This window comes from Falco punctatus (assembly GCF_963210335.1).
Source record: "Falco punctatus genome assembly, chromosome: 12".
NCBI classification, from domain to species: Eukaryota; Metazoa; Chordata; class Aves; order Falconiformes; family Falconidae; genus Falco; species Falco punctatus.
In genome coordinates, this window is record NC_137592.1 from 23,972,907 (window position 1) to 23,998,209 (window position 25,303).

General features: G+C 41.9%; 2 protein-coding genes across 4 annotated transcripts in view; one reads left to right on the forward strand and one right to left on the reverse strand.

The window, feature by feature from the left end:
• The window catches only part of SMYD2 (SET and MYND domain containing 2), a 62,958-nt gene extending 57,192 nt beyond the window's left edge, over window positions 1-5,766 (forward strand). The window contains exon 12 of the mRNA XM_080408690.1: window positions 862-5,766. Within this exon, the coding sequence (XP_080264816.1) occupies window positions 862-942 (81 nt within the window). The 3' untranslated portion in view covers window positions 943-5,766. The remainder of the gene's footprint in view (window positions 1-861) is intronic.
• The window catches only part of PTPN14 (protein tyrosine phosphatase non-receptor type 14), a 119,138-nt gene continuing 97,473 nt past the window's right edge, over window positions 3,639-25,303 (reverse strand). For all 3 annotated transcript variants that reach the window (XM_080408432.1, XM_080408434.1, XM_080408433.1), the window contains 6 exons: window positions 22,689-22,832; window positions 21,444-21,662; window positions 17,378-17,506; window positions 16,208-16,442; window positions 13,866-14,029; window positions 3,639-9,419 (listed from right to left, as the gene is read on the reverse strand). In XM_080408432.1, coding sequence (XP_080264558.1) covers window positions 9,291-9,419; window positions 13,866-14,029; window positions 16,208-16,442; window positions 17,378-17,506; window positions 21,444-21,662; window positions 22,689-22,832 — 1,020 coding nt within the window. In that variant the 3' untranslated portion in view covers window positions 3,639-9,290. The remainder of the gene's footprint in view (window positions 9,420-13,865; window positions 14,030-16,207; window positions 16,443-17,377; window positions 17,507-21,443; window positions 21,663-22,688; window positions 22,833-25,303) is intronic.

Here is a 25,303-nt window from a genome sequence, read left to right on the forward strand (position 1 = left end):
AAAGGCTCTTGTTGTCCTGACTTAACAAACATGAGAGCTTAATTCCATAAAGGTTTCCTGAGGAGAAAATGACTAAATGTTCTGAGGGCTAGGCTGTTGCAATTCCTTGCTTTATCTTAGCACTGTGGTCTTTAAATATTCCCAGACTTAGCTTCTTTCAGTCCTGTCTGCTGCTGTCTTTTACCACATCTGTTTGGGGCCGCTGCTGTCCTTTTCTCAAGTGGGAATCTTGCCTCTGCACCCACTCTGCAACGTGGTTTGGGCAGTGGCAGGGAAGTGCAAGTCAGGAGGTTTGGCTGCCTAAACGTTCACTCTTAGGACCAGAACAGGCTGTAGGTGAAAGGTGTGGCAGCAGCCGTCCAAATCTGACAAGATCTTGCTTTTGCCTCGGCGGCTGCCTAAGCAATGGCTTCCTTCGTAAAGCGTTGGCAGCCCCTGGAACCGGTGGAGGGTTTTCAGAATCGGGTCTGACCGTCCTTCTGCAATAGGCCTGCCCGTCAGTCTGCCAGCAGAAGTAGGAATTGCTGGGAACAGAGCTCCCTCTGATCCTGGTTCAGTCCTCTGCCAGAACATTACCCATCCCACTCGCAGTTTTCTGTCCTGGAGCTGGTTGCATTCAAAGTAGTTTTGTCAGGAATATTTTGAAAGGTGCTTTGGGATCCTGTAAGATGAAAGATGTATTCTCTGAATGTAAAACCTTTATTACTTAGTTTTGAATTTCATTTTATTTCCTACTGGGTTTATGACTACAAGGGGACAAAAAGTAGCTAGAGGTGTCAGACTGTTTCAAACCTCTAAAGAGTATTTATAGCCTGGTGTTATATATGAATCAATTGTGTGAATATTTTTTTCTTTTCATAGGCAATTGCTATCATGGAAGTAGCACACGGGAAGGATCATCCATACATTTCAGAGATCAAAAAGGAATTAGAGGGCCACTGAGCCTTTGAATCTATGCAATCCTTCAAACCTTTATTTAAAAAGCCCTGTTATGGAAACCTTCAGGAGCGCTTTGAAAAACGGTAGAGTATGAACACAGCTCTGTCCTATAATTGGAATGACAAACACACTTAGGCCTTACAAAATGTTCCGAGCTTTCAACACATCTACAACTGCCTTTTTTTTTTTTTTTTTTTTTTGAGGAAGCATTCATGGTTTCTTAAAGGTTATGCCTTCTGACAGCTCACGTGCAAAAGTGGCCATTTTTTTCTTCATGGGTTTTAATGTATATCTTATTTGTGTCAAGTAAATAAAGTGTTCTTGACCCCTCTTGATTGCACTTATACACTTACATGGGTGCAGTAGTTCTGCCAAATGTTTCATTTAATCTGACAAATTAAGTAGCAAAAGCTGTACTTTTGTTGTTGTTGTGGTTTAGTATCCAATTCCCCTTTTCACAAATCATTTTTGTTTGCAGTGACTTAGCTGAGAGAAGGGGTGACGAGGGTGATGAATTCTGCGCATTGTGCAGGAAAGCCACCATCATTCCCTCGGGCAGTTAATCTGCAGGCCCAGCGCTGCTCCGGGTAGGTGGGGATCGGGGGATTCGTCCCTGTACGGACCTAGAGCTCGGCATGTTTCATACAGAGAACACTGGCACCTACCTCAGAGCTGGAAGGCTTGCACTAGGCATGAGTTGTGCAACTGCTGGCTTTTTAATCCCCTTTAAAAATTTATTGCAGAACAGAGCTGTTATTTCCTTATAGCTGTACCTTTGACTCCAGTGGATTAAAACTATTCTATTAATACATTAGCAATTGCTTTTAATAGAGGAACAGGAGCATTTTCTGAGGAAAAAAAATTGAAGACAGCTTTTTCTGTCCATATGTAAGAGCAGAGGTTGGTTTTTTTTCCTCCGTTTAGCTGAATGACAGGAGATTGCTTTTAAGGATTGGGAAGAGGAGGGAGAGTGTGGCTGTGATGCTGGAAGTACAAAGTTGGAATATGTTGCACAGTAAAACTCCATGACCATTCCTTACTGCTTTCACAGCTTATGAAGTATGATGACAGAGAACGCATTGCTATTAAGAACTTCATCTTATTTTCTTTCTTGTAAGCGCTGCTCTGAAAATAAAACTGGTGGAGAACAAGGGTTTGTCAGCTCATTTTGCTGAAAGCTTTCATTGCTCTCTAGCCAGCAATTGTTGCTGGAGTACATAGAACTGCACCAGATCTTACGATTCCAGAAGGCCAGGGCCACTTAGCTACAGCCAAGCCCAGGAAGAGAGTACCAGCCGACTACTTTTATCCTAACATTTATCATGTCAAGTAAACCCACAGCCAGAGAACTAGCACCTTCCCTTCAGGAAGCCTGGCCAGAGCCCAGATTATACTTTGGGACTGAAGCATGGGATCGGTTTACCATGAGCACCAGTAGGAGACTTGCCTGCATGAAACTTGGATGACAGGTTACAGAAGGTTCTTCAGCGCTCACTGTGGCCCCGGCTGTGCCTGTCAGTTTAACATGGGAAAGTAATACAAGCACAGTAGGTGTAAATACAAAACCTTAAGCTGGTACAGGAAAGAACACAAGCATAGTTTTCCTTGAAAAAAAAAAAGGTTTATTGTATACTGTGAGTATGAAGGACAGCCTTACCAAAAACACTTAGTGACTGAAGACATTCTCGTATTTGCAAAAGCATATAAGAAACTATTTACACAAAGGCAGTGAAAGGGGTAAAAAATTATTGCAGTCAATTAATGCTGAATAGAACTTTATAAAAAGAGAAAGTAAAGAAACAGTGCAAAAATACTGTCAAAAGTAATCAGTTCTATACACAAGATAAAACTGACAAGCATAAGCTTATGTACTGATATGAATAATACATTAGAATATAAAATAGCATGCATAGATTTTTTTTTAAAGGCTTTCAATAGCATAGAATAGTTCTGCCATTCAGCCCTAACTGGAGGGAGGGGGGGCAGGAAGGGCACATAACTGATGTCTCATTTCTCCACAAAATGCGTACATACAATGAGGTGGGGGGATTCAAATCACTGTTTTGTTCTAAACTCTCGTGTACAGAATTACAGAACAAATAAAACAGGAAATAACAAAATACTGAAGCAAAACAGGACAGTAAAATCCAGTGGCATAAACATGTTATTTCATTTAACATATATCCCACACAGTTATATATGGGAATATTACAGTCATCTGCATGTGTAAACTTCTTTCCTTTGTAAAATAACCAAAGAAAGGTACTTTACTAATGAGGAAAATGTTTTCTGTATGGAGCAATCTCAACAGGATAAACATTGTATTAACAGTGTTTCTGGCACTAAGGATTTTTCTTTTAAAGACAGAGTAGCAGCAAGAAAATACTTCTGTTTAACACACACAAAAAGGAAGTTCTTGTAAATGTAGTATATAATTAAGTTGTGGAACCTACCAACACAGGACATTGTGAAGGCCAGAGGGATAAATGGGTTCTGAAGACAAGGTGATGAGATTCACAGAGGATGGATCCATCAGCAGTTTTTCAACACGGGCAGGATGTAACTGTTGCCTTAGGAAGGCCCTGAAGGACTGGTTGCCAGGTGTGCTGGAGGGGCCGAGCACCCTCTTCCAGACACATTCGTGATTCTCCCTGAGGTGTCAGCTACCAGCTGCTGGAAGCCACCGCCTTTTATTCCTGCCTGCCTAATTCGGGAACACTGCCCCTGAAATAGCTGGAGCTGAGTGTCCAAAACACTGAGTCCTTACCCAGGTGATTTGAAAGAGTAAAACTACTAAGGACTATATTCATTTCAGGGATCAGCAGAAGTATGAATCTTTCCCTTGCAGTTAAACAGTGCTGGGATCCTCCAGTGAAAGCTGCTATTTTATTGCTGACTTCCAGTAGCCTTCCAAAGGCAAAGTCCTGCTGTTGTAGCATGTGGGAAACTCACTGAGAGTGCACATAAAGCACAGGCAACAAAACTTGAAAGAAACGCCAGCCAAAAAATATTTGGCTGAGAGGAACCAAGGGAACTGTAGCCTCAAAGACTAAAAAGATAGTCTAGAAGACTTAAAAGATACTCTAATAAACACCGATATTTTTGACCTGCGTGCCAAATGTTTTGTTTCACAACCTGATGCAGTTTATCTATGGTTAAGACCTCCATCTTCTGTTGTTTGCCCAGCAGCCCAGGCAGTCAGCTGTTACCTTCCTGAAATCGCAGTCCCTGCAAGCTGAGGCTGCATGCAGCTGCATGTATGACATCCTCCTCTCCAAAGATTAAGCTGGCATCTGTAGTTCCCATAGCACCACGTTCTACAAGAAAACCTCTCTACGAGGCGAAGAATGACCTGGGGCGATTGCCTTTGGGGTTTATAGACTTGTAACCTTTTCTCTTGTTGGCATCAAAACCCTTCTCCAAACTCCGCATGACTTGGACTATACAGCAGCAGATTTATATCCAGTTTTGTAGAGGGGTGATCAAATGATGTTTTCATGCAGTGCAGCGCTTCCCTTTCAAGGTCAGTTCTGGTACTTGCTCCTTCAGTACAATGCATCCTTTATTTCACGCAGTGGATGCCGCCCTAGCTCTCTGGATGTAAAACATTCTTAACAAGAACTGCTACAGCAGGGACCGGCCATCTAGATGCGTCCACTTTCTGAGCACAGCGTTCACAAACTGTTCGCAAGACTGACAACAGCCAGTTCAGTCTCCATCTCACCCCAGGAGACCGGTGGGAAGTCAGTGGGGTGGAATGCAGCATGGGCAGTAGCTCTGAACCTTCCCCATCGATGTGTGCTCCATCCAGGCACGAGATTGCCCATCAGCATTTATTTTAGGGTCGCTTGTGGGCTACGCAGACATAGCAGGTATTGGATCAAAAAATAATGTGTTAGTTTAAAATGACCATCTCATGAGACTTACTCATTCTTTTCCAACTTTTTCTTTTCCTATTTGCATTTCTGTCTGTTTACAAGAAAGTATTTTTTTTTTTAAAAAAAAAGCTCTTGAAATCATGCAAATAATAATATTTGTGGCTAACTGATATAAATAAGTGGAACAAATGGGCTGCGATATACTTTTTATAAGGACTACATTAGCAGTTGATTGAGTAAGTTCTCACAGATGATGTCTCCTGCCAGCTGCAACCAGTTTAGGGAAGAGGCATTTCTGGTAACGCTGAGTATTTAGGGTCCCTATATACCTGTGGAGGAGAAAGTTTGTGGGACAAGCTTCATCCTTCCTCAGGTAATCAAAGGACAAGAGGTGCGAAGGTAGGCCTGGGGAGGAGCTGGAACGAGTAGGAGCTGAGCAGCTGATGTCCACCGTCCTCCGGTGCAGCAGCGGGGGGCAGGAACAGGATGCCCACAGCTCGGAGCAGCGCCAGAACGCGGCTGTCATCTCGCCCATCCCTGATCAGACAGTGTTGAGCGTCAAGTGGTCAGACCGTAACTCTAACCAATAATTTGATGCCAGCAACCTGAATACTACCATTGCTAAGAGTTCAAGGAACAAAATAAAAAAAAAGGGGGGTGGTGGTGTTAAATGCAGATGAAGAGTGCACAAAAAGGAAAATATACACAATGGCTTCCCAAGTCAGACTTAACTCATCCACTCCGAGTTCTCTCTTAGAAGGAGCGAGGGAGGACAGGATAAATGTGCCAGACTGCACGGTGGGCGCCTCGGGCTAAGACTGCTTGTGTCAGACCCTTAAAGCTCCATTCATTGCCTGTTGGTGGCATCTTTGCGAGATTTTTCAATCCAGACTTTATTCCAAATGGATGAAACAGGTCTCTTAGAACCTACCGTCATGCTTTGATGTTTTTTTAAAAAAAACGCAACCAACATGCAAGACAACATACAGCAACTCCAAACTGTCCTCCTTTTCTGCTTAAGGACTCTGCCGTTAAAGTCTGCAGGACGGAAACTAAACAGTACTGTTGCTTTAAGTCTCATGCTTTCATTCCTGCTATGACTAATAAAATTGGATGCAAAAATGCATTTTCCTGTCACTCCCTAAAGGTTAGGAAATACTGCCCAAGCAATTTTGGCCTGATAAAACTACAACAGGTTCAAAGTCAGAAGGTTCAGTTTTTGCCCTACAAAACTGTATCACGTTTCAATCATAAAACATAAAACATGCTGAGGTTTGGTTGCAAGCTGGAGTGGAAAAGAACCTCTGAAGACATGCACCAGCCCAGCTCACTCACAGTATTAGCCGATCTACTCAAGATAAAATCTAGCAGGAAAAAATACACAGAAGTCAGATGAAAAGAAAAGTTTAAAATTGCCATTCTTTGACAATGAAAGGGAAAAAGTGAGTCACATTGGCCTCCAAACTACCATACCAGCCACGTTAGGAGTTAATTGGAAATGACTGTTTACTACATGGCCACTTACTTGGCTCATTAATAGGCACTGACTTAATTTGGAAAGGATTTTTGATGCCATTTTATAATTAGTATTTTTCTAAGACACCTAAGATGCATCTTTGCATAAAAAAACCATTTGCTTAACTTTCTTCCTTTCAAACAGAGCTCTTTATATTCTCCTACGCAATAACTTTCCTGGGCTCCCTGTAGAAACAGAGGTATACGTTCAGCCAAGAAGAACTGAATAATAAGACAGAGGAACAGATTCTTTTCCCTCCTGATTTTCAACTTCTCACATCCAAGTGGAGCAATGGGACTTGACAGCTCTGAGTTCAAACTTAATTCATCATTAGGAAATTACTCAAAAAGTTATAACGAGATAACTAATTTAATACACTTTGCTTCAAGGTTTATTCCTTGGCTTGTTTCCCAGATATAAAGCATCTCTGTGTAATTATCATGCAGATGCTGCTGAAAAGACTTTAAATGGTTGCTGCTAATTTAGTAAGAGATATGTTGGCAGTGGCGGAAGAAATTAGAGGAAAGCTGAAGTTGACTGAAAACTCAACTGATCCTTAAAAGGAACATGGTCAAGATATTAACAGCTACATAACTCCTCAGCATTTGTTGGTAGCTAGAAGTCTCCACCAGAACCCTTGTCACCTCGTTCGGCCTGTATTGTGGAGCACCGAATCAGCACAGCGCAGTTTTAATTTAAGACACATCCTGGTACAGAGCCTTAGCTTAAGCTCCCGCTGATTTTAGGGAAAGGTAGGTGTGTTGGTCCCTTCGGTGCTGAAGTTGGGAGTGCTTGTAGGCGTAGGCCTCTGTACGTTGACCAGGGTTCAGAGGCAGGGATGCAATGGAAAAGCAGTGATGGGACTAAGAGATTAAATTTAACCTGGGAGAGGATTACCAAGAAAGACATTTTCATCATGGCAGAGTAACTGCGTTGCATCCCATGCCCCGAGAGGCTGTGAAATCTCCACCCTTGGGAGATTTCTTAAACTGGATCCTGGGCAAGCCTACCCAAGTTTAAAGTTCGCTGTGGGGTGAGCAGGGCTGGGACCGGAGACCTCCAAGGCTCCTCTCCTGATCCATTCTCCAGCAATCGGACAGGACTGCTGAGTCGGAGAGTGTTGGACTGCTCTGGGACGGTGGCAGCATGCAGAGGTGGGAAAGAGGAGTCAGCATGAGGAGGGGGGCGACCTCAGTGCAGGAACTTTCCATCTCTTACACCAGAAATAAGCGTAAGAGTCCCACCACAACTTGCTAAAGCTTTTTTTTTTCCCTTTCTATATTTTTTATGAATGCAGTTGCTATCACTTCTAAATAGCTTTAAGTAAATGCTTCCATGCACACACTGCAAGATAATCCATAACACTATTTACTCCAGTGAAATAAACAGTTTAGAGAAGGGGATATGCACTGCCTTGTGCAGAACAGCCAGACAATGCTGAGGCAGAGGATGAGGAAGAGGGAGGAGGAGAGCACTAACTGCTGAGATACAGGACACGGGGATTTTTCCTTAGCTCTGTCACAGATTTCATTGTTGGCTATGGGCAAGTCAGTTAAGAATCTGTGCCCTAGTTACGTAGTGGAGGAGGTCTGTTTCCCTTTTCTGTTCGGGTTGTAAACTTCAGGCAAGAACTGTTTCTCCTTTATGTATTTATACAACATCCTCCTAATCCTAACTGGAATCCCAAACACTACCAGGATAAAATAGTAATAATAAATAGGAGGGAGAATCCGAAGTGACTAGACCAAGAAAAGAGATGATCTGTGCAATTTAATACAAAAACACCCTAACAAAATGGGGTTTGCCAATACAGAATGAAAGACTGCTCCAGATTTTTCTTAAACCACGAGGCACTGACAGGGGAAGAATCAAGAAAGACTCTGAGCTAAAGCTCTCAAGGGTCACTATTTGGAGATCTCTGATATGGAGGAAAGACCATGTCAATCATTTTGACAAAGCTGAAATGACTAGAAGGTAAAATGATTACAGTGCTGATGACAACAGTTCACATGTGAAACTAAGGCAACTGGAGATGCCCAACTTAAATGAGATTCCTTTTCTACAGGAGGTGAGCCTCAAGGCAATCAAACTTTCAGTGTAATTCAGAAGGTGCTTGATTTGAGCAGGGCTTTTTTCAGTTGCATTTAGTTGTAATTCCTGTGCTGTTCAACCCACAACCACCACAGTTACCAGAAAGACCCGTTCACCGACCTCAGCCTGCTGCTCTGGGTCACCGCACCTCACGCTGCACTGCTGCGACTCCTCTGAATCCCTTCAAGGACTGCAGACAGTAGCAAAGGCCTCATTTAAAAGCTCTGATAGTGCCTTTTTCAAGGACTAATGTAAAACTGTAATTCTTGTGAAATTTGAACAGTTCAGCACCCAAAACTCTGTGCCCTCACAACGGCCTGTGTTTGAGCCCTCTGTAACGTGCCCTGCTGCATGTGCAGAGCCTCAGGTCTCCGTGCTCCAGGACTCTGTTCCCTCAGCTTCCACTTGTACAGAGCTGTAGCTGACATCGAGCAGGTCCTGTTTTTACCACAGAAGCCACATACCTGGGTCCAAAGTGTTCTTACATGAGAAAAAGCCCACTGCCAAATAACTGTTCATTGCAGAAGCTGCGCAGCAAAACAAAAGCCAGTAAACTACCTTTACAAAGGAATGCTTTCCTTATGGACATGTTACAATGCAGACCAGTCATGTCAAATGTGGTTCAATTTGAAGGTCACTATAAGTTTTACACGTTATTAAAGTAATTCACAAGTTATTCCAAGAAAAAATAAATTATATGTTGTATAAAATAATCCATGGGAGACTCTAGTAAAGAATAATTCCTTACTTTCAAGACAACTTTAAAATGTGCAGCATATGCACACAGTGTTGTCAAGGCAGTTCCCCTTGTTCATCAGTAAGGTTCAGTCAGATCCATAAAGCTGGGTCTGGGATGTTTGAAAAGATTAAATAAGTCTGGAGTTTTGCAGGAACTGGATGAGCACTTGATAGACAAACTTGTACTGGGCTATGGTCTGGATCATAAACATTCTCTGCTCCCGCAGGTGTCTCAGCATCACAGGAACATCCACTTTCTGTAACGTAAAGGGAACAAAAACCAACCCATAAGTATGTCGGTTCATTAAATCAGTCATCTCAAATACTAGTTATCTGACACAGGGAACTGTACTGTATTTATATAACGTAATGAATTATAACCAACCGTCGTGAAATACTGCTCCCCCCCCCCCCCCCCCCCCCAACTTTCATTTCAAGGAGTATTACAGGAGTATATACAGGTTACTACATATCCAATGCTTTCCCCACTGAAGCTTACAGGAATTTCTGGAGTAATGTAAATGAGCAGATGACCAAAGACTTGACTTCCAGTTGCGTACTGCTGATTACCTCTCAGCAGATCATCAACTGAACGCATAAGAAAAGGACTGCTTCTCTTTGCAGTTTTTTCTGCTTCAGCATTGAACCAAATTTATTGTATTATCTCGGGTTAAAGGCTAGATGTATCAGGAAGGTCTAGTACAAAATTTAAAGAGTGAAGATTATATAGCTCAGTTCACACTCTACCACCAAGTGCATCAACAGGCCCTGTGGCCACCTGCATACTGCACTCTGATCCAGGGTCAAACATTCATAGAGGGATGGTCTGAGAGATTTTTCAAATGGCAAGGAGGCATCAGGATCATAAGAACAAAGGTTCGTTGGACAAAATCAAAAGTGCAAAGACACTGATCCATCTACTAACAGAGAAGGGAACTCACTGTCACCAAAAGATCCAGAAACTCTGACACCTGACCTCCCACAGCCAAGTCTATGCTAGTAAATAACACTGCAGCAGAAATAAATCTGTAAAGTGAAACAAGGACCTAGTATCCACAATACGTGTTTTGCAGACTTCAGGCCAGCATTGGTCTGTTGGCATCTACTGCGCATCCACTAGCAGCTGGGACACGTTAGGTGCTCTCCGCGGCGGCATCTTCCAGCTTAGTTTCATACAAAAGAAATCCACTCACATGTCGTGAAAATGCTCTGAACAAGAACTAAAGCACAGTAAGCAGGGACGGATCAGAAGATCCACTATGCAAGTACATCCCTAACCCCACTGAGCACACTGGGGCACAGGCACCCTGTAATGGTCTGAATTCAAAAACAAAGGAGTGTGTGGAACAGAGGCCCGTGAGGTAAAAGCACTGGGAATCACTGCACATTCCATTAGGTGTTACCATTGGATCTCTGGCACTTAGGGACCAAAACACCTGTGATGTTACTCTGTTTTATCTGCTACACCAGGAGCTGTTCAGAAGTCACTGAGCCACGCAGCTCAGCCTGCCAGGCTCAGATTCGAAAAGCGTTTAAATTGACCCAGGATGAGGGATACAAATGCCTCTGCAGCAGCAAATGCAAGCGTTCAGATACATGCTATTTTTGAGGAGGCTCTTAAGCAGCTCAAGATATAAAACTGAAGAACAGTTACTCTTGCCAGGCAACACAAACTGCGCTTTGTAATGCCAGTTTGCCGTTCCAGAAACACAAAAAGGAACTTGGCAAGTCTTTTGGCTGAGATGAGAAATGCTACAAGCACAATGCCTGGACAAATGGACAGAGAACCAACTTGGTAACCTTTGGAGGTGCAACTGAGCATGGAGTCTGCTTCCATGCACACTGGAAGTTTTCTGGCAAGTTTTAAATAAAAACCACGCTGCATATCCATTTCTGACCATATATGTAGAACTCAGAATCTCTGCTCCATGTGAACAAGCCCTAACTCGTAGGCTATCACTTTCTGAAAACAAGGCTAAATACACTGCCACATACCCCAACAAGCTGTTGTAAATGAACATCTCTAGAGAGTCAACAAGCGTAAAGATTTCTGATGAGTAATACCATATTACGGTCAAACAGGTGCAAAGAAAAACGTAAGCTCTTTCCAGTTAACTCTGCTAATCTGGAGAAAGCCTCCCCAGACTCAGGTGGTTATGAAAGCCACGCAGTCCTTGCTGAGCAGAGTCATGCAGAACCTGATCTCACCTGAGCAACTGCAACAAAAATGCAGGCCAGCTTTGACCTGCACACCACGTTCCTCTCTCAGCAGTTCAGTGCCTGACAGCTCATTGATTTTTAGTCGGCACACAGTGATCCGTGCACCTCCTCAAAATGTGTAAGTCTTTGACTTATCTCAGAAATGAAAGAAACCCCCATCCTGCCTATTTGACCTCGCTATTTGTAGTCAACTTAGTGTTTTACTCCACGTAAGCAGAATCTTCAAAGTCACCTTCATCACAACATGTGTTAAAAAAAAAGACACGTAATGCTTTGCTAAGGTGGCATTTGCAAAAAGAACAAACAAAAATGCTACTCGTTTCTGACTCCCCAGCTAAAAGATCTCCCCTATGAAAACTCACTGCAGCTGCAATCATGAGTTAGTGTCCTGGTGCCAAGTCAGAAATAGAAGTTGGTAGAGAGGGATCTCAATTACTTTCTTGTCCTGTGTGTCTACAGCAGTAAGGATGTAATGATGTGACATATTACTTACTACACAGCGAGTTACTGAAACTATATCCCTGCAATGAGATACATGGCTTTAGACTCAACCAGCAATTGCCCAGAAGCAATTAGAATTGCCCTGAAGCTGTACAGAGTTGGATTACACATGGCTTTTTACCTAAACCTGAAACCTCAGACTCAAGAGTTCTGGTTTTGGTTCCAGCACTGCAGCAGGCTTTCTGAGGTGGTCTGTATCAGGATTTTCAACCCCCCTCCCCTTTTTACCTTCACCGCTAAAATAGTAATGTTACTTACTAGGACGCTTCTCAGGATATCAACCAGTTCATAAGACTAAAGCATTTTAAGAAGTCATTTTATTTCAGAAAAAAAACCCCAATTAATCCTACTTCAAAATAAACCAGTAAAACTGCTGCATGACAAGGAACCTTCTCTCTGCAGAATGCAGTATCTGTCACAAACTGAAAATATAGTTAGCATTTTAAATCTTTTTCTTAATTAGATCTTAACAAACCAAAAATATTAACTTAGTACAATCAAGAGCAACAAAGCCCTTAAGGAAAATTGTCTGTAATATTAATGATTATTTTCAGCATTAATCAAGACAAAGAATTGTTTAATTAAGGAACATCAGAGAAATCCCTCATTACTGAGCACTACCATCAGCTCCTAGTGAAGTTGATGAGAGTTCTTCTGAATGTCAGGGCTCACCCGCTTGCTCAGATGTTGAGTTACTGCCTTTATCTTGGCTTGTTACTCAGCTAGTCTTTGCCAAATAGGTGACTTCTGTCAACTGCAGACAAACTGAGGTGGCCAGAATGTGCTGTGCACCTGTTAAGTGTTTGTTCCTGGCACACCATTAGAATACAGAGGTTACTATAAAGCAGATGCAGCTACACTGACACTCACGATTCGGGTACAGCTCTTGCAACTATCCAGATTTCCTCTGGCATGTAGAAATGGCATGCCTGCTGTGTGAGCAACGGAAGCAGTCACTTCTGCATCAACTTTTTCAAAAATGGTGATGAAGAGGGATGTGTACTAGTACTTGCCTGCTTTAGGACTCACATTTTTGAATGAGCCAGAAAGCTGCCCTTTGCATAGTGCCTTGCAGAGAAAGGCTCCAACCTGTAACTCCTCTAAGGTAACACAGAAGGTAGGTGAGCATTTCAGGTGTGTACATCCAGTCTTCCCTGAATTTCAAGCAACTCATCCAGTGGATGACGAATGGAAGGGGCCGTTGATATATGTCTGTCTGTCACTCTTGCTGCATTCTGATCTCTACAAGAGGTTTTGGTCTTTGAGCAATTCCTTTGACAACATAAACCCCCAGTTTCAATAGTTGTTGTGTTGAAACTGTGTGGCACATGATTATTCCAGATGTGATGTTCTTCCTGGACAGTTCCTCAGTGACACGGGCCACAGAGGAAAAGCAAATTGCTACACACAGTTACTCATAATTCTTATTACTGCTTTTATTCTTAAATCTAAACTGTATTAGTAGTCTTGTAATATTGGCTGCAGTCCCTAAAGCCCTGTTCCCCAACATACACACACCTTTTTCTTAAGACACAGTTAAGTTTTGTTCCAGATGAGATCAGAGACAATACAAGAGTGAGGACAGAGTCCAAAGAGTGAATTTAGAGAGCAGAACATCTTAGTTAAAGCAAGGAAGCTGACATTATTCTCTAGCCTCTCAGGTAGTTCTTGTAAGCACGCTGTCTCTAGACTGCTAATTAAATACAGGTATGAATTAGACTAAATTCTTAAGAGAGAGAAGAAAGCCCTAATTTTGAATGTATTAAAATAATACCAATAAAAACCCTGTAATATCAACTCAACAGAAAACTGCAAGAAGTAACCTGCCATGGGAAATCTCTGCCTGTTGCATTTAAGGCCCTTGTCTCAAAAAGGGTCGTAGAAAGCAAGCGCTCTTCTGCCTTGTAATTTTAGCCTCAGAAACATAGGTAGTTAGTCAAGGAATGAGCTTGGGGTTTGTCTTGAGAAAGAAGTAGACTTACTTCATTATGCTCCAAGCACCCGATCATCAGTTCTGTTAGGATAACCACTCCGGTCCTCCCTACCCCTGCGCTGCAGTGAACCACGATAGGAGGGTTGCAGTTGTTGCTGCTGTCCAGCACACTGTTGGTGTGGCGACGCACTGACTGTATCTCCTCCAAGTAAGCTGCAAGATAAAACGCAGGCAAAGTTGCAAACATCTGTATGTCCAATATAAAAAACAGGGGGGAAAAAAGAATACAGAAAAGTCTTTCTTTGTCAGTGTCAATAATTTACTTTTTTTACAACATACTAATTATTTTGGCCAGGATGCACTGAACAGCACTGAATCCAGAAAGTACCAGCTGGGTGTCAATTATTACTTGGGAGTCTGCTCCTTTAAATTAAATAGTTCTTTGAAAAAATTAAATTCTGTTTTCCCCTCTGCAAATCTCCAGGTCCCTTAAGCAGATGAATCTAGACATTACTTACAGAAATTCCTGCTATTAACAGGCTGGGATCAAAACAAAAGCTAAGTCCCATTGAAAGTACTGCCTGTCAAAGCCAGTATCAGGTGGGAAGCGAGCATCCATCTGCCCCATTTCCTTCTCCCTCCCTTCTAGAGTGAGACAGGATCTCACCCAACTCTCTGCTCAGGGTTTGTTTCTCAACGGCTACGAGCCCTTCTGGGAGCTCACTGTCTTTGTTTTCCCTGAAGCCATTTCTGTCTAGAAAGCGCATGACTCAGGAACAGTTGCCTTGTGTGGCTGTCTTAGTGTTGTTGAACACATTCTACTGTCAAACTGCACAGAGAACCTTATACACTGGAAGTTCACCTGCTTAGATAAACACACAATAAACTCCAACTCTGACTTCTGAACATCATTCCAGCATAGTCTAGATGCACGATACAGACAGACCTCACCCAGAAAGAGCTATCCAGATGCATAACTCTGACACTTGGCTTCCCACCAGTCAGAATGGGAAGCAAGATCTGAGCTGAACTCTCCTGCTGTGACTCTTGGTATCATGGCACTGCAGCTTGAGCAGCCCTTCTGACACAGCAGGCTGTGGCTGGAGGCCTACCAGCATCAGAAAAGCTGCATTTTAATGCACACAGTGAAATGGGACCGTACGTGGTGGCAAACAACGGAACACAGGAAACGGCAACAACCAGGTTCCAATTACTGCCATGCCCAACCACAGCTACAGGGGTTGGTAGGAGAAACAAAGAATGAAACGAACTAGGAACTGGGCAATGGTTTTGCCTTAAAGACAGATCCCATGGCACTCTTTCACCAAAGCTGAAACATCATTTTTATTTTCTGCCCTGGTGACAGAACTGGGAAAAGGAGGACATGAATTTACGTCAATCTTACACCAGGCAAAGGAGAGCGGATCACTAAAGGACTGTAGCTGTGTCAAGACTGAAGTGGAACTAATGGTCCTTGCTGAGAGAGGACTTAGCTGAAACAGAGCTATGCTGCTGCAGCTGCAAAGCTTGCAGGAACAAAGAGGACAGGCATCTCCGCTGCATCAGCACACCACGTACAGACTGCTTCAGCAGCAACTTAAAGATCTCTGCATCATGCTCTACTGTAGCGCCAGAGATGTGGCTTTAGTTAAATAACAGCTGAATTCCTATTACTTAATACGGTAGTGTTTGTTCCTTGGTAAGAAGTAGGAGGCATTATTAGCTCATTACAGATGAATATAATGTCTGTATTTTCAGAAATGCATGAACCAGGATCATATTTAATTGGGAAGGCCCTTAGCATTGCCGGGGTACATGTGGTTAGAAAAGTGGCAGTGAGTTCAGGCTTACTGCATGTGTGAGGGAGCCCTCTGCTCTTTTGTAACAAGTCCGGTGCCTCTGGACTACTGAATGCTGCTGTCAGCAATAAGGGCCTCCTTTGAAACTGGAGGAGTTGTGCCATATTTCACTAATATCTGAACCTCTCTCACCCAGACCTCTCTAATCACGTTTGTGTGCAGCCCAATACCTCCTACACTTATTAGGTAGCTGGGAAGTGGCAATAACTTATACTGACAGATCAGCCAGCAGAGGTATCCTATTATTTAAAATTTCCTGAGTCTTTAGAACTGCTGCTGCCTCTGATTTTTCCTCCTGTTATGTCAGGTCTTTCAGGACCAAAATCCTCAATCACCTTAGCTCCCGCCTCTTGAGTGCCACTTTTTTTCTCCAAATCACAGCAAAGTAAGTACAACCTGGTTGAGGCCTTTGTATGCCACAGCAATAACAATTTATTATCAGTCCCAGCTGTAACTAAGTGCAGTGAACTGAATCCAGTGTGAGCAACCTTTTCCTTGATGTATTTTATCATGCAAGTTAAAGAAATCTTACATAAAAAGCCTTGGACTTCTTCTGGACACCCATGATCTGGCCAGTCAGTATACTGCAAATGCCACACTGTCCTCTCTTGTCCATAGAGAAGATGCTTAACCTTCAGACCAGTAGTCGCATAGCAGCCAGAGTCTGTGCGGAACTTGGTTGTCACCTTGAACTTCCCATAAGTGGCTGAGCTGTGCTTAGAGCCCAGTTTAGGCCAATAACGATGACTCTTACTTCTTCCTCCCTCCTTAATAACACACACACACACAAAAAAAGACATTAGTTTCTTCAATTAAAATTCTCCACAAACAGAGGGCATAAAACATAAGCCAAGTATTCTTATTTCAAATTACTGGAAGAGCAAGGAGCATCCCACAAAGTAAGGAAAATATCCATGAACTATATGGCTGAGAGTTTTAAGTTTTTCTTAAGCATAAAAATGCTTGAAGAACTCCCTCTTGTCTCGTGGCAAAAGCCAGCTACTGCCTACAGCACCTCAGTAAGTATTCTCCTCCTGGGAAAGCCTCTCCTTTAAATGGAAAGAGATTCTCTTCAGCGGCTTCTAAGTATCTGTTGATCAGCCTTGGGAACTGGACAGTGACTTGATGTACTATGGCACTCCCTGTGTTTGCTAAAGCATCCAGGCGTAAGGCTGAATGCAGCATTATCTAGCAACGCGTGCCAGTTCTTATAACATAGCACATAGTTCTTGGATTACAATAGAAACAACTGTTTTGCTTGGCATATGAATAAAAAGATTTTTTTTCTTTTTCTTTTTTTTTTTTTATATGGAGACTTGTACGGAAACAACAGCTTCTGGTCTCTTTTCAGCTGATAAGAGTGACGGTATGCAGAACTGACCTTGGATGGGGTGGAAGTCTGTGTCATTTTAACCAGGAGCAGTTCAGTGCTCTCACATTCCAATGGAAACATCTTTGTTTGGTTTGGCCAAACTGAAGCGAAGCAGGGGGAAGGGGGGGTTCTGCCCATTTCACTTTAGTACTTGCCAAGCCGGATCAGAAAGTTACAAAGTGTAATACTATAGCAGTACAGGCATATGTTCAAACAGAGTAAGAGGAAAAAGGGTTGCTGATAGAAAAGGCAGGTTACTGGAGTGGGAAGTGATGGTAACAGGAGATTTGCTCACATCAGAATGAACTGTACCTCTGTGATTTTACATACCTCCTCAGCTGTGACCATGGCTATAACGTTCACCCCCTGTTCCCACACCATCTGCCAGAAGTCATGGCACGTGTGTGGCAGAGGGCCTTGGGTAGCAATGTAGTGCCACTCCTCTCCACCTACAGTAACCTGGGGGTAAGGAGAAAAAAAAAACAAAAACAAAAAAGAAACAAACAGTCAGCACCCAAATTCTCAGCAACATCTGTATCAGAACTGCCCTTTAAACAAAAGAGATCATAATGGAACCTTTACTTCTTTGTTCTTCCACTTCTGTTCAAAATATTGAACAAGAATCAGCCTTTTGATAAGAGCAGATCTGATAAAACACAATCTTTGGTGCTTCCAAGTCCTTTCTTGATGCCCGTACACATAAAGCCTTGACCAAAACATCACCTGTTTTTCTTGCCATTGCATCTGGAGCATACAGATCAAAACATAAATATTTTTTTTGAGGCCCTGTTCTGATATGGCTTAAGTATAAATAAGCAGCTGACTGAATTCCCTGGGCTTGGTGACAAACCCATGATGAAAGAAAAACTGGAGCACTAAAGGAGGTGTCTATACGCATTAAAAAGGCATTGCATTGCTGCAAATTAACACACAGTAGTGTGTAAAGCCTGAATCCAAACGACATTTTGCACAACGAAAGCTAAAGGCCTCTGCTGTTTAGGACCTCCCTCAATTATTTTCCACTCAGGCAAAAACTAATTTCTTAAACAGACTCTTCGTACACTGATCACTGCTGAAGACATGGCCAAGCTGTCCCAGCAGATGCGGTTATGCCCACACACTGTGGTACCTAACACGGAGCTTGGGTCGGCCTGTTGCCAGCTAGCGATGAGATCAAGACAGGCTTCATTTCCAGTTACTCTTCCTCACTCGTTCTGGGGTTTTCAGTGCAGAAGCTGCAAACTACTAGACGTAGTAAATCCAGCACATTAAATGGCTTTCGAATCAAACGCCATGTGAAATTTAAAATTATCTAAAGCTGTAGTCATGTAAATCTGTTTCCCAATACGTAATTGGATCACTAACCACGTCTTACAGAAATATTTGTGTATTTGCATGACAACACATAATGAAATAATTTTTAAGACACTAACACATACGTTTACATACTATAAATTAAGTAGTGCCCTGAAAAGACCCAGCATTAGCCTGGAGCTAACCAGTGTAAAACACTGTTTCATTTACCTGACTGAGGCAGATCTTCATACATACAGATTTCAAAAGCAAAAAAACCCCATGCTTTTATATCAAAAATATTATTTTATGATAGATTATTACTATGCATCAGTAAAGGCTTCTGAAACCGATTTTTTTCCAGCAGTTTAGGTAAAAAGCCAAACCGCTTTTAGAGCCACTAGGTATCATTTGAAAATATGCTTAAAAGCATAAAAGGAAAAACAGATGAACTAATTATTTTGGGAAGTTAAAATATTTTTCCTTCTCAGGCTAAGACCTCCTAATTCCACATATTAGCCCAGAGCCACTTCTCACAACAAAGTTATAAATCCCAAAGAAGATGATTTACAACAGAAATACTGACACGTCCATAAATACCAAGGTGCTGGCGGACAACGCTACAAGGAGCAATCAATAACTCTTGACAGGTTTAACCATATACTATATTTAAAGTATAGGTCTTTGAGTACATTTGCACAAATACAATCAATTTATTTGTTATTCAAGCAGCTGTTCATTAAGCAAAGACGCTTGGGTTTTTACAGCTGTAACCAGCATAGCATTTGTATGACAACCATTTTTTTTACTCCATTGAAAACTGTTTTCAACCCTGTATATCAGCTCATTTTCTTATTTCATACTATGCAGCACTCCACTCTTTGAATTGCACCTAAAATCCACCAGACCAATGCAGGTAGACTCCTCAAGTTCTTGTACTAGCTGGGAATGAATATAAACTGCACAGCACTAACCGGCGTCTTGCACTTCAAGGGAGAGGTCTCGTGCTTGCACACTCGTCTGCAGCCCTGAGTGCTGGTATAGTATTACTGAGCTTTTTGAGTTAACGCTGACCTCACCCAAACAGTCAGGTGAGGTGGTCTTAGGAAATTTTTTGCTTAATCCATAAATTTCATTCCAATTTTTCTCTCTGGTACAGACAAATATCTTTGTATCTTAACAGCAAAGGTCAATGGTAAATAAGCAGAGAACTACTGTGAAACTGTGGGGCTCACAGACTGAGCAGTGGGAGCTGGAATCCTCCAGGCATGGATCTTATCAGGATGATATAGGAGTCGTCTTTGTGTACTGACTTCTGGTCCAAACATCCAGCCTCCTAGCACATGATATGAAAGGACCATAAATAGTCTGGAGGGAACGGGATGCCTGGAATGTTTACTAATGCCCTAACTGCATGACATTAAAAATTGAACACTGGGCTGCAAACACGCACACACACACACTGTGCTACTGAGGTAAATTTCACAGATGCGATTTCACCTCCTAAGCAAAAGCACATCTGCTTGGCTTCAGTACATGCTGCTAAGAAAGCGAGAGGAAAATGCTGGCAAGGACCACTGTCATACGCTAAAACATTTGTGTGTGTTCCTGGGTGCTCCATGAATGTGAGATGCATGCGTGTCCAACACCGACATAACAAGGTAAAATGTGCACTGAAAACTAGCCAGGATGGGTTTTTTTCCTGTCTAGTACTGCTTTGTGGGCATAATTTATGTTAGGAATCTCTTTTTTTTGGCCTCCTACATAGTAGATGAAAAATTTTGGGCATCATCGTAGCAATGTCTGATTATGCAAAAATTCAGTATCTGCTACCTACCAGGCTATATAGAAGTGACAAACTGCCAGGATCATGGTTCAGAAATTGTTTTGGATCAACAGGATTTAATACTGTAAATCACAACCAAGGAGGCCAGCAAGTCTCTTTAAACGGCTTTTAGTCCAGGAAAATACAAATTTAACAGGATGTTTTCTTTATTATTTTTAAATTATTTCTTTTTAATTTGAATTTTGACAATGATAAAAAGCAGACAGTCCTCTCCAACAGCAAAAGAATCTGTCATCTGAGGGAGAGGAGTGCTGTTACTTCTCTCAGGGTACAGTAAAAGCCAACAAAGGACTTTGTAAATAGTACTGGAAGCTTAAAGAAAAACTGCAGCCACTGCAGGACAGTTCACTGTTACAACTGGCCACGTTTGTAAGTAACAGTCCGAGCAGAAATTACTTCTACATTGAATTAACAAGAAACCTGAAGTTTCTTGATAAAAACTTATTTTGAAACATAGAAGTTCAATGCAACATCCCATCAGAGACACAGATATCTTGGTAGTATGATGTCCTCTTTATCAACACATACTTAAAAAATTTCTTTTAAAAGCAGTCAACTCTCAAAAGAAAGAAATACATTCCCTCTCTATATATAATTGCAGTATCTATGCAAACATGCATTACTCAACTACATACTTTTTCTTTGAACATGGAACTGCACACATGGAGCTACATCCCTGATTTTTACATATTGTTTCCTATATGATAGTAAACGGAAAAAATATTTCAGTCAAACCTCGTGCAGTATTTCTTTCAGGCTGCACCAATCGGTTGCAGAGACTCATTTTACACAGGGTTGTTGTTGCCCCCAGCAGCCTGCCAGGCTATTGGGACTGATAAATCAGAACACATACTGACTGCTCATTCTTTCAGGTACAGGGAGGGACATGACAACCGTATTACCTGCGGGTGTTGGGGCTGGTCTAACACACCTTCGTGAGGTTTAAGAAACATGGCATCTCTTTCTGCATTAACCAATAGAGACATTCCACAACCAGCTGGCAGAGGTAGGCATAAAACCCAAAGGATGCCTGTCTAAAATGACTTCCCAGTCTTTAGCAATTAAATCAACTCATGCATGTTAGTTGATAGGGGACTTTACAGATGCCCATGCTGACACAAGGGTACAATGATGTATGCTAAGTTACGATTTCAGAACCTCCAGGGTTACAGAAAATGGTGCTGTGCACCCAGAAATGCAAACAAAGCTTTAACATACCTTCACTACTTGCAAAGCAAAGTTCAGGAAAGCTTTTACCTTTATGTGTGAAGCATTGATGTAGCCTGTATTATTTTCTTTGGTTGGCACCAGCTCTACTCGGTTCTCCTCATAAGGAACGACCTCCCTGATGCGGTTGCGCTCAGCGTTTTCAGGCAAGGCAGCAGTGGTGAAGACTCCATCTACCTTTTTCTTTGGAATCTGCTCATATTCTGTAAACACCATCCCCTCTTCCAACTTCCTCTTCAAGATTTTGCACTAAGAGTTAACAGAAAGGAACATAAATCCATTAATTCTTCCTGGAAGAACGTTTACCACTAGATCTATCCATCCATTCTTTGCATTTCAATATACAGCCATAGTATTCTCTCACTTGCTTCTTTTTTCAGTTGCAGTTATCTGAGGAAACACGACATACTGCTACTGGATGAAACCACAAGCAAATTTTACATTTTTACATGCTGCTTCTACATATTTTAAGACTGATACCATAAAAAGCAAAACGATGATACATACAATCCTGGTTCAGTATGAATTTGTATGTGATCTCACTGCAATAGATACTTGCAAAACTATTTTAAATTTATTTTTTAAGGAAGAGAATCATACAGCAAGAAGTGTGACGTGGTCCACATTTTCAAAATTCTCCTGTAACTTGGAAGTAAGCGATTTCTGTGGCTGAACACAACCCCACGTACGTACAGGCAGAAGTTAAGTCCTGTCATCTGCATACCAGAAAATACAAGGCTGCAAATTTCTATCCAGAAACCCAGAAAGGTTCTTTGCAAGTATCTCTCGAGTCTTCATGGTAGCAACTGTTTTTAATTTCTGAAATTCCATATACATGCACATACCCGCATGGGCAAACATCAGGAGGCAAACTTTTTTTTCTTTTAAATTTAATCCCATTAGAGACATTAACTGAACTCATTAGTTATATCAGAACATGAAAGACAGTATCTATAGATGATCACTGTAGAAAGACTGCCTGATCAAGTGAAAAGTGTGCAAAATGTTAGATTTACAGCTTGATCTTGTATGATAACATATGGTCACGTGAAACTGAACAGCCTTAATTTTCACCGACTTCAGTAAACGTTCAAGACATTTAACACCTTGCCAGCATCCAAAGACAGACCAGTGTTAATAACAGATCTTTTCCATTAATGGCTCTAAAAATTTTAAGAGATTTTTTCATGGTTTAAATCAAATTTTAATATTTTAGAAACTTTACGCTACTAGGAACAAAGGGAATGAGCAACATTTCATGAGCCTCCATCTTACCCTCTCATCCATTGGCACCTTGGCGACTTCATCCTGGCTGTCCTCCGGCACTGGAACCCTAGCAACTGAGAGTCCGTTCAGTGCTGCCAACATCAAGGGCCTCTTCTGGGCCTCCAGGCCTGCCATCTTCTGCTTTTCTAGATTCTTTTGGCAAGAAAAGGCACGTTTTCATCTCTGTGTGATTATTTATAATGCCAGTAAAATGCTGGAATGTTTTTTTAATCTCCAAAATCTGCAACTCTCTGGCCAAGGAATGCAGATGATCACCATTAGCATCGTAAATTCAAATACAACCTCTATTCTTCCTGTTATTCCTCAAAGGCCTGCTCCTACATGAGCACAGAATTTTAATTTCAAAGAAGCAATCCCAGCATATAATACAGTTTAGATGCCATCAAAAGACATACAAATACAATCTCAAGCATTTTTCTGCAAACATTATTCTGAATGTAGGACACACAAAGCATCACCCTGTTACGTTAAAGTAGCACTACCGTAGCCAAGATACCTGGGGCATCTTTTAAAAAGCAATAATTTCAATCTATTACAACAAACAGTAAAACATAGGCCATTGTTTCTCTTCTGTGATGGTAATACTTAAAATGTGAAGTCTTCTGACGCACTCAGCTATTATGGTGATTCAAATAGCACCCATGATATATTTTGCACTAAAAACTGAGCTCACATATCCCAGAAACTGAATGTTAACAGCAGCCAGGGAGGGATATCGTTTATTGTGTTCACGCATCATGTTATGCTGTAACATGGAGAACCAGAGTATGAATTTTAAACTCACCCTGCCACCCCTCTCCTTGTGCCACTGGGAGCTAAAACATCAAAAAAGATGACAGACCATCTCCAGAAGTACCCAAATTAGGAATATTTTATTCCATTTCACTAACAGTTCTTTCTGCTGGATTTGGAAGGAGAGATGAGCACCAGGGAAGCCTGGTTCTCAGCATACATACGGAAGCTGTGGTCACCACACAGGCCAAGCTTGGCTCCTAGAAACACACTACTGAACCTGAATGCCCTCAGAAATATGCAAGTGGCTTGATTTTCCAAAAGCTTGTTAGCTTTTTCTCTCACCACTGCATTCCTCTAGAGCACTAAGTAAAAAACAAATAGAAAACAAAAATCCAAACTCACTCTGCTTTCTTTTCGTACTTGCGGAAAGCAGGAAAATGCCAGTATTTTTTCCTTTGGGGATTTTATTATTGTGATTATTTGCAAGGTAAAATAGAAAAGTCTGCGTCTAAGAGATAAAGGTCAACTTACCATTAATATAACATGTGATTCCTATGACAAAAGGAAGGTCTGCATGTGTTAAGACTGCTGATCTAGGCTGAAGCCACCTGAAAAGCTTAATGCTAAGACTGTCCCTTTACTTTCAAAACAACAACAACAAAGCACCTTTTGACCAAAGGCTGAACTGAATGATTATTCAGAGGAAGAGGACGCAAACAACATCTCTAAACCGTCTTCTCACCTTCATTTCCATCCTAAAATCCCTTGGGTTCCTGCTTCTCAATACCTTCTTTCCTCAGATGATTAAAAGAGCATGTATATACGCCTGTTGTTACCACCAATGTCTATACTATTCAAAACATTACGTTTTATAGTCAAATACCTGTTTTGCATTTAAAGGTTAAGCTTCTGGCAGAAGTAAATTCAGTCTCTATGATACAACTTGGTGGCCCAAGCTTGATTCCTAACCATTGCATCAGTGTAAGGATCACCAATGAACAAGAAGTGCTATACATATGCTTAGAAAATTTTTTTGAATATACAGTAGTATTTACATCTAACTAGTTACTGATCTAGTACATTACAAACTCTTTTCTGCTCTGGACCATTTAGATGCTTCATTTTTTTCAGGAAACCTTTTTGTTTCAGATCTCAGTTCGGGGGGGGGGGGGGGGGGGGGAAGAAGGAAAAAAGAACTATGGCACACACTTTACTTTCCGTGCCTGCTGTTGTACTCCCCAGTGTTACATCAAGCACAGATATAAGTAGTGCTTACTAAATGGTGAGCACCCCTCATATTTTTGACATTGCTTCCAGTGGCACTGAAGCCTTTAAATGCTTTTTATTCTAAATTCATTGCAAGTTTAAAAAGGACCCTATTTCATAGACTCATAGAAAGGTTTGGGTTGGAAGGGACCTTAATGACCATCTAGTTCCAGCCCCTTGCCACGGGCAGGGACACCTTCCACTAAACCAGGTTGCTCAGAGCTCCATCCAGCCTGGCCTCGAGCACTTCCAGGGATGGGACATCCACAGCTTCTCTGGGCAGCTGTTCCAGTGCTTCACCACCTCATAGTGAAGAATTTCTTCCTGATACCTAATCTAAACCTACCCTCTTTCAATTTAAAGCCATTCCCCTTTGTCCTATCACGACATGCCCTTGTAAAAAGTCCCTCTCCAGCTTTTCTGTAGGCCCCTTTAGGCACTGGCAGGCCGCTGTAAGGTCTCCTCAGAGCCTTCTCTTCTCCAGGCTGAACAACCCCAACTCTCTCAGCCTGTCTTCATAGGAGAGGTGCTCCAGCCCTCTGAGCATCTTCCTGCCCCTCCTCTGGACTCACTCCAACAGCTCCATGCCTTCTTATGTTGGG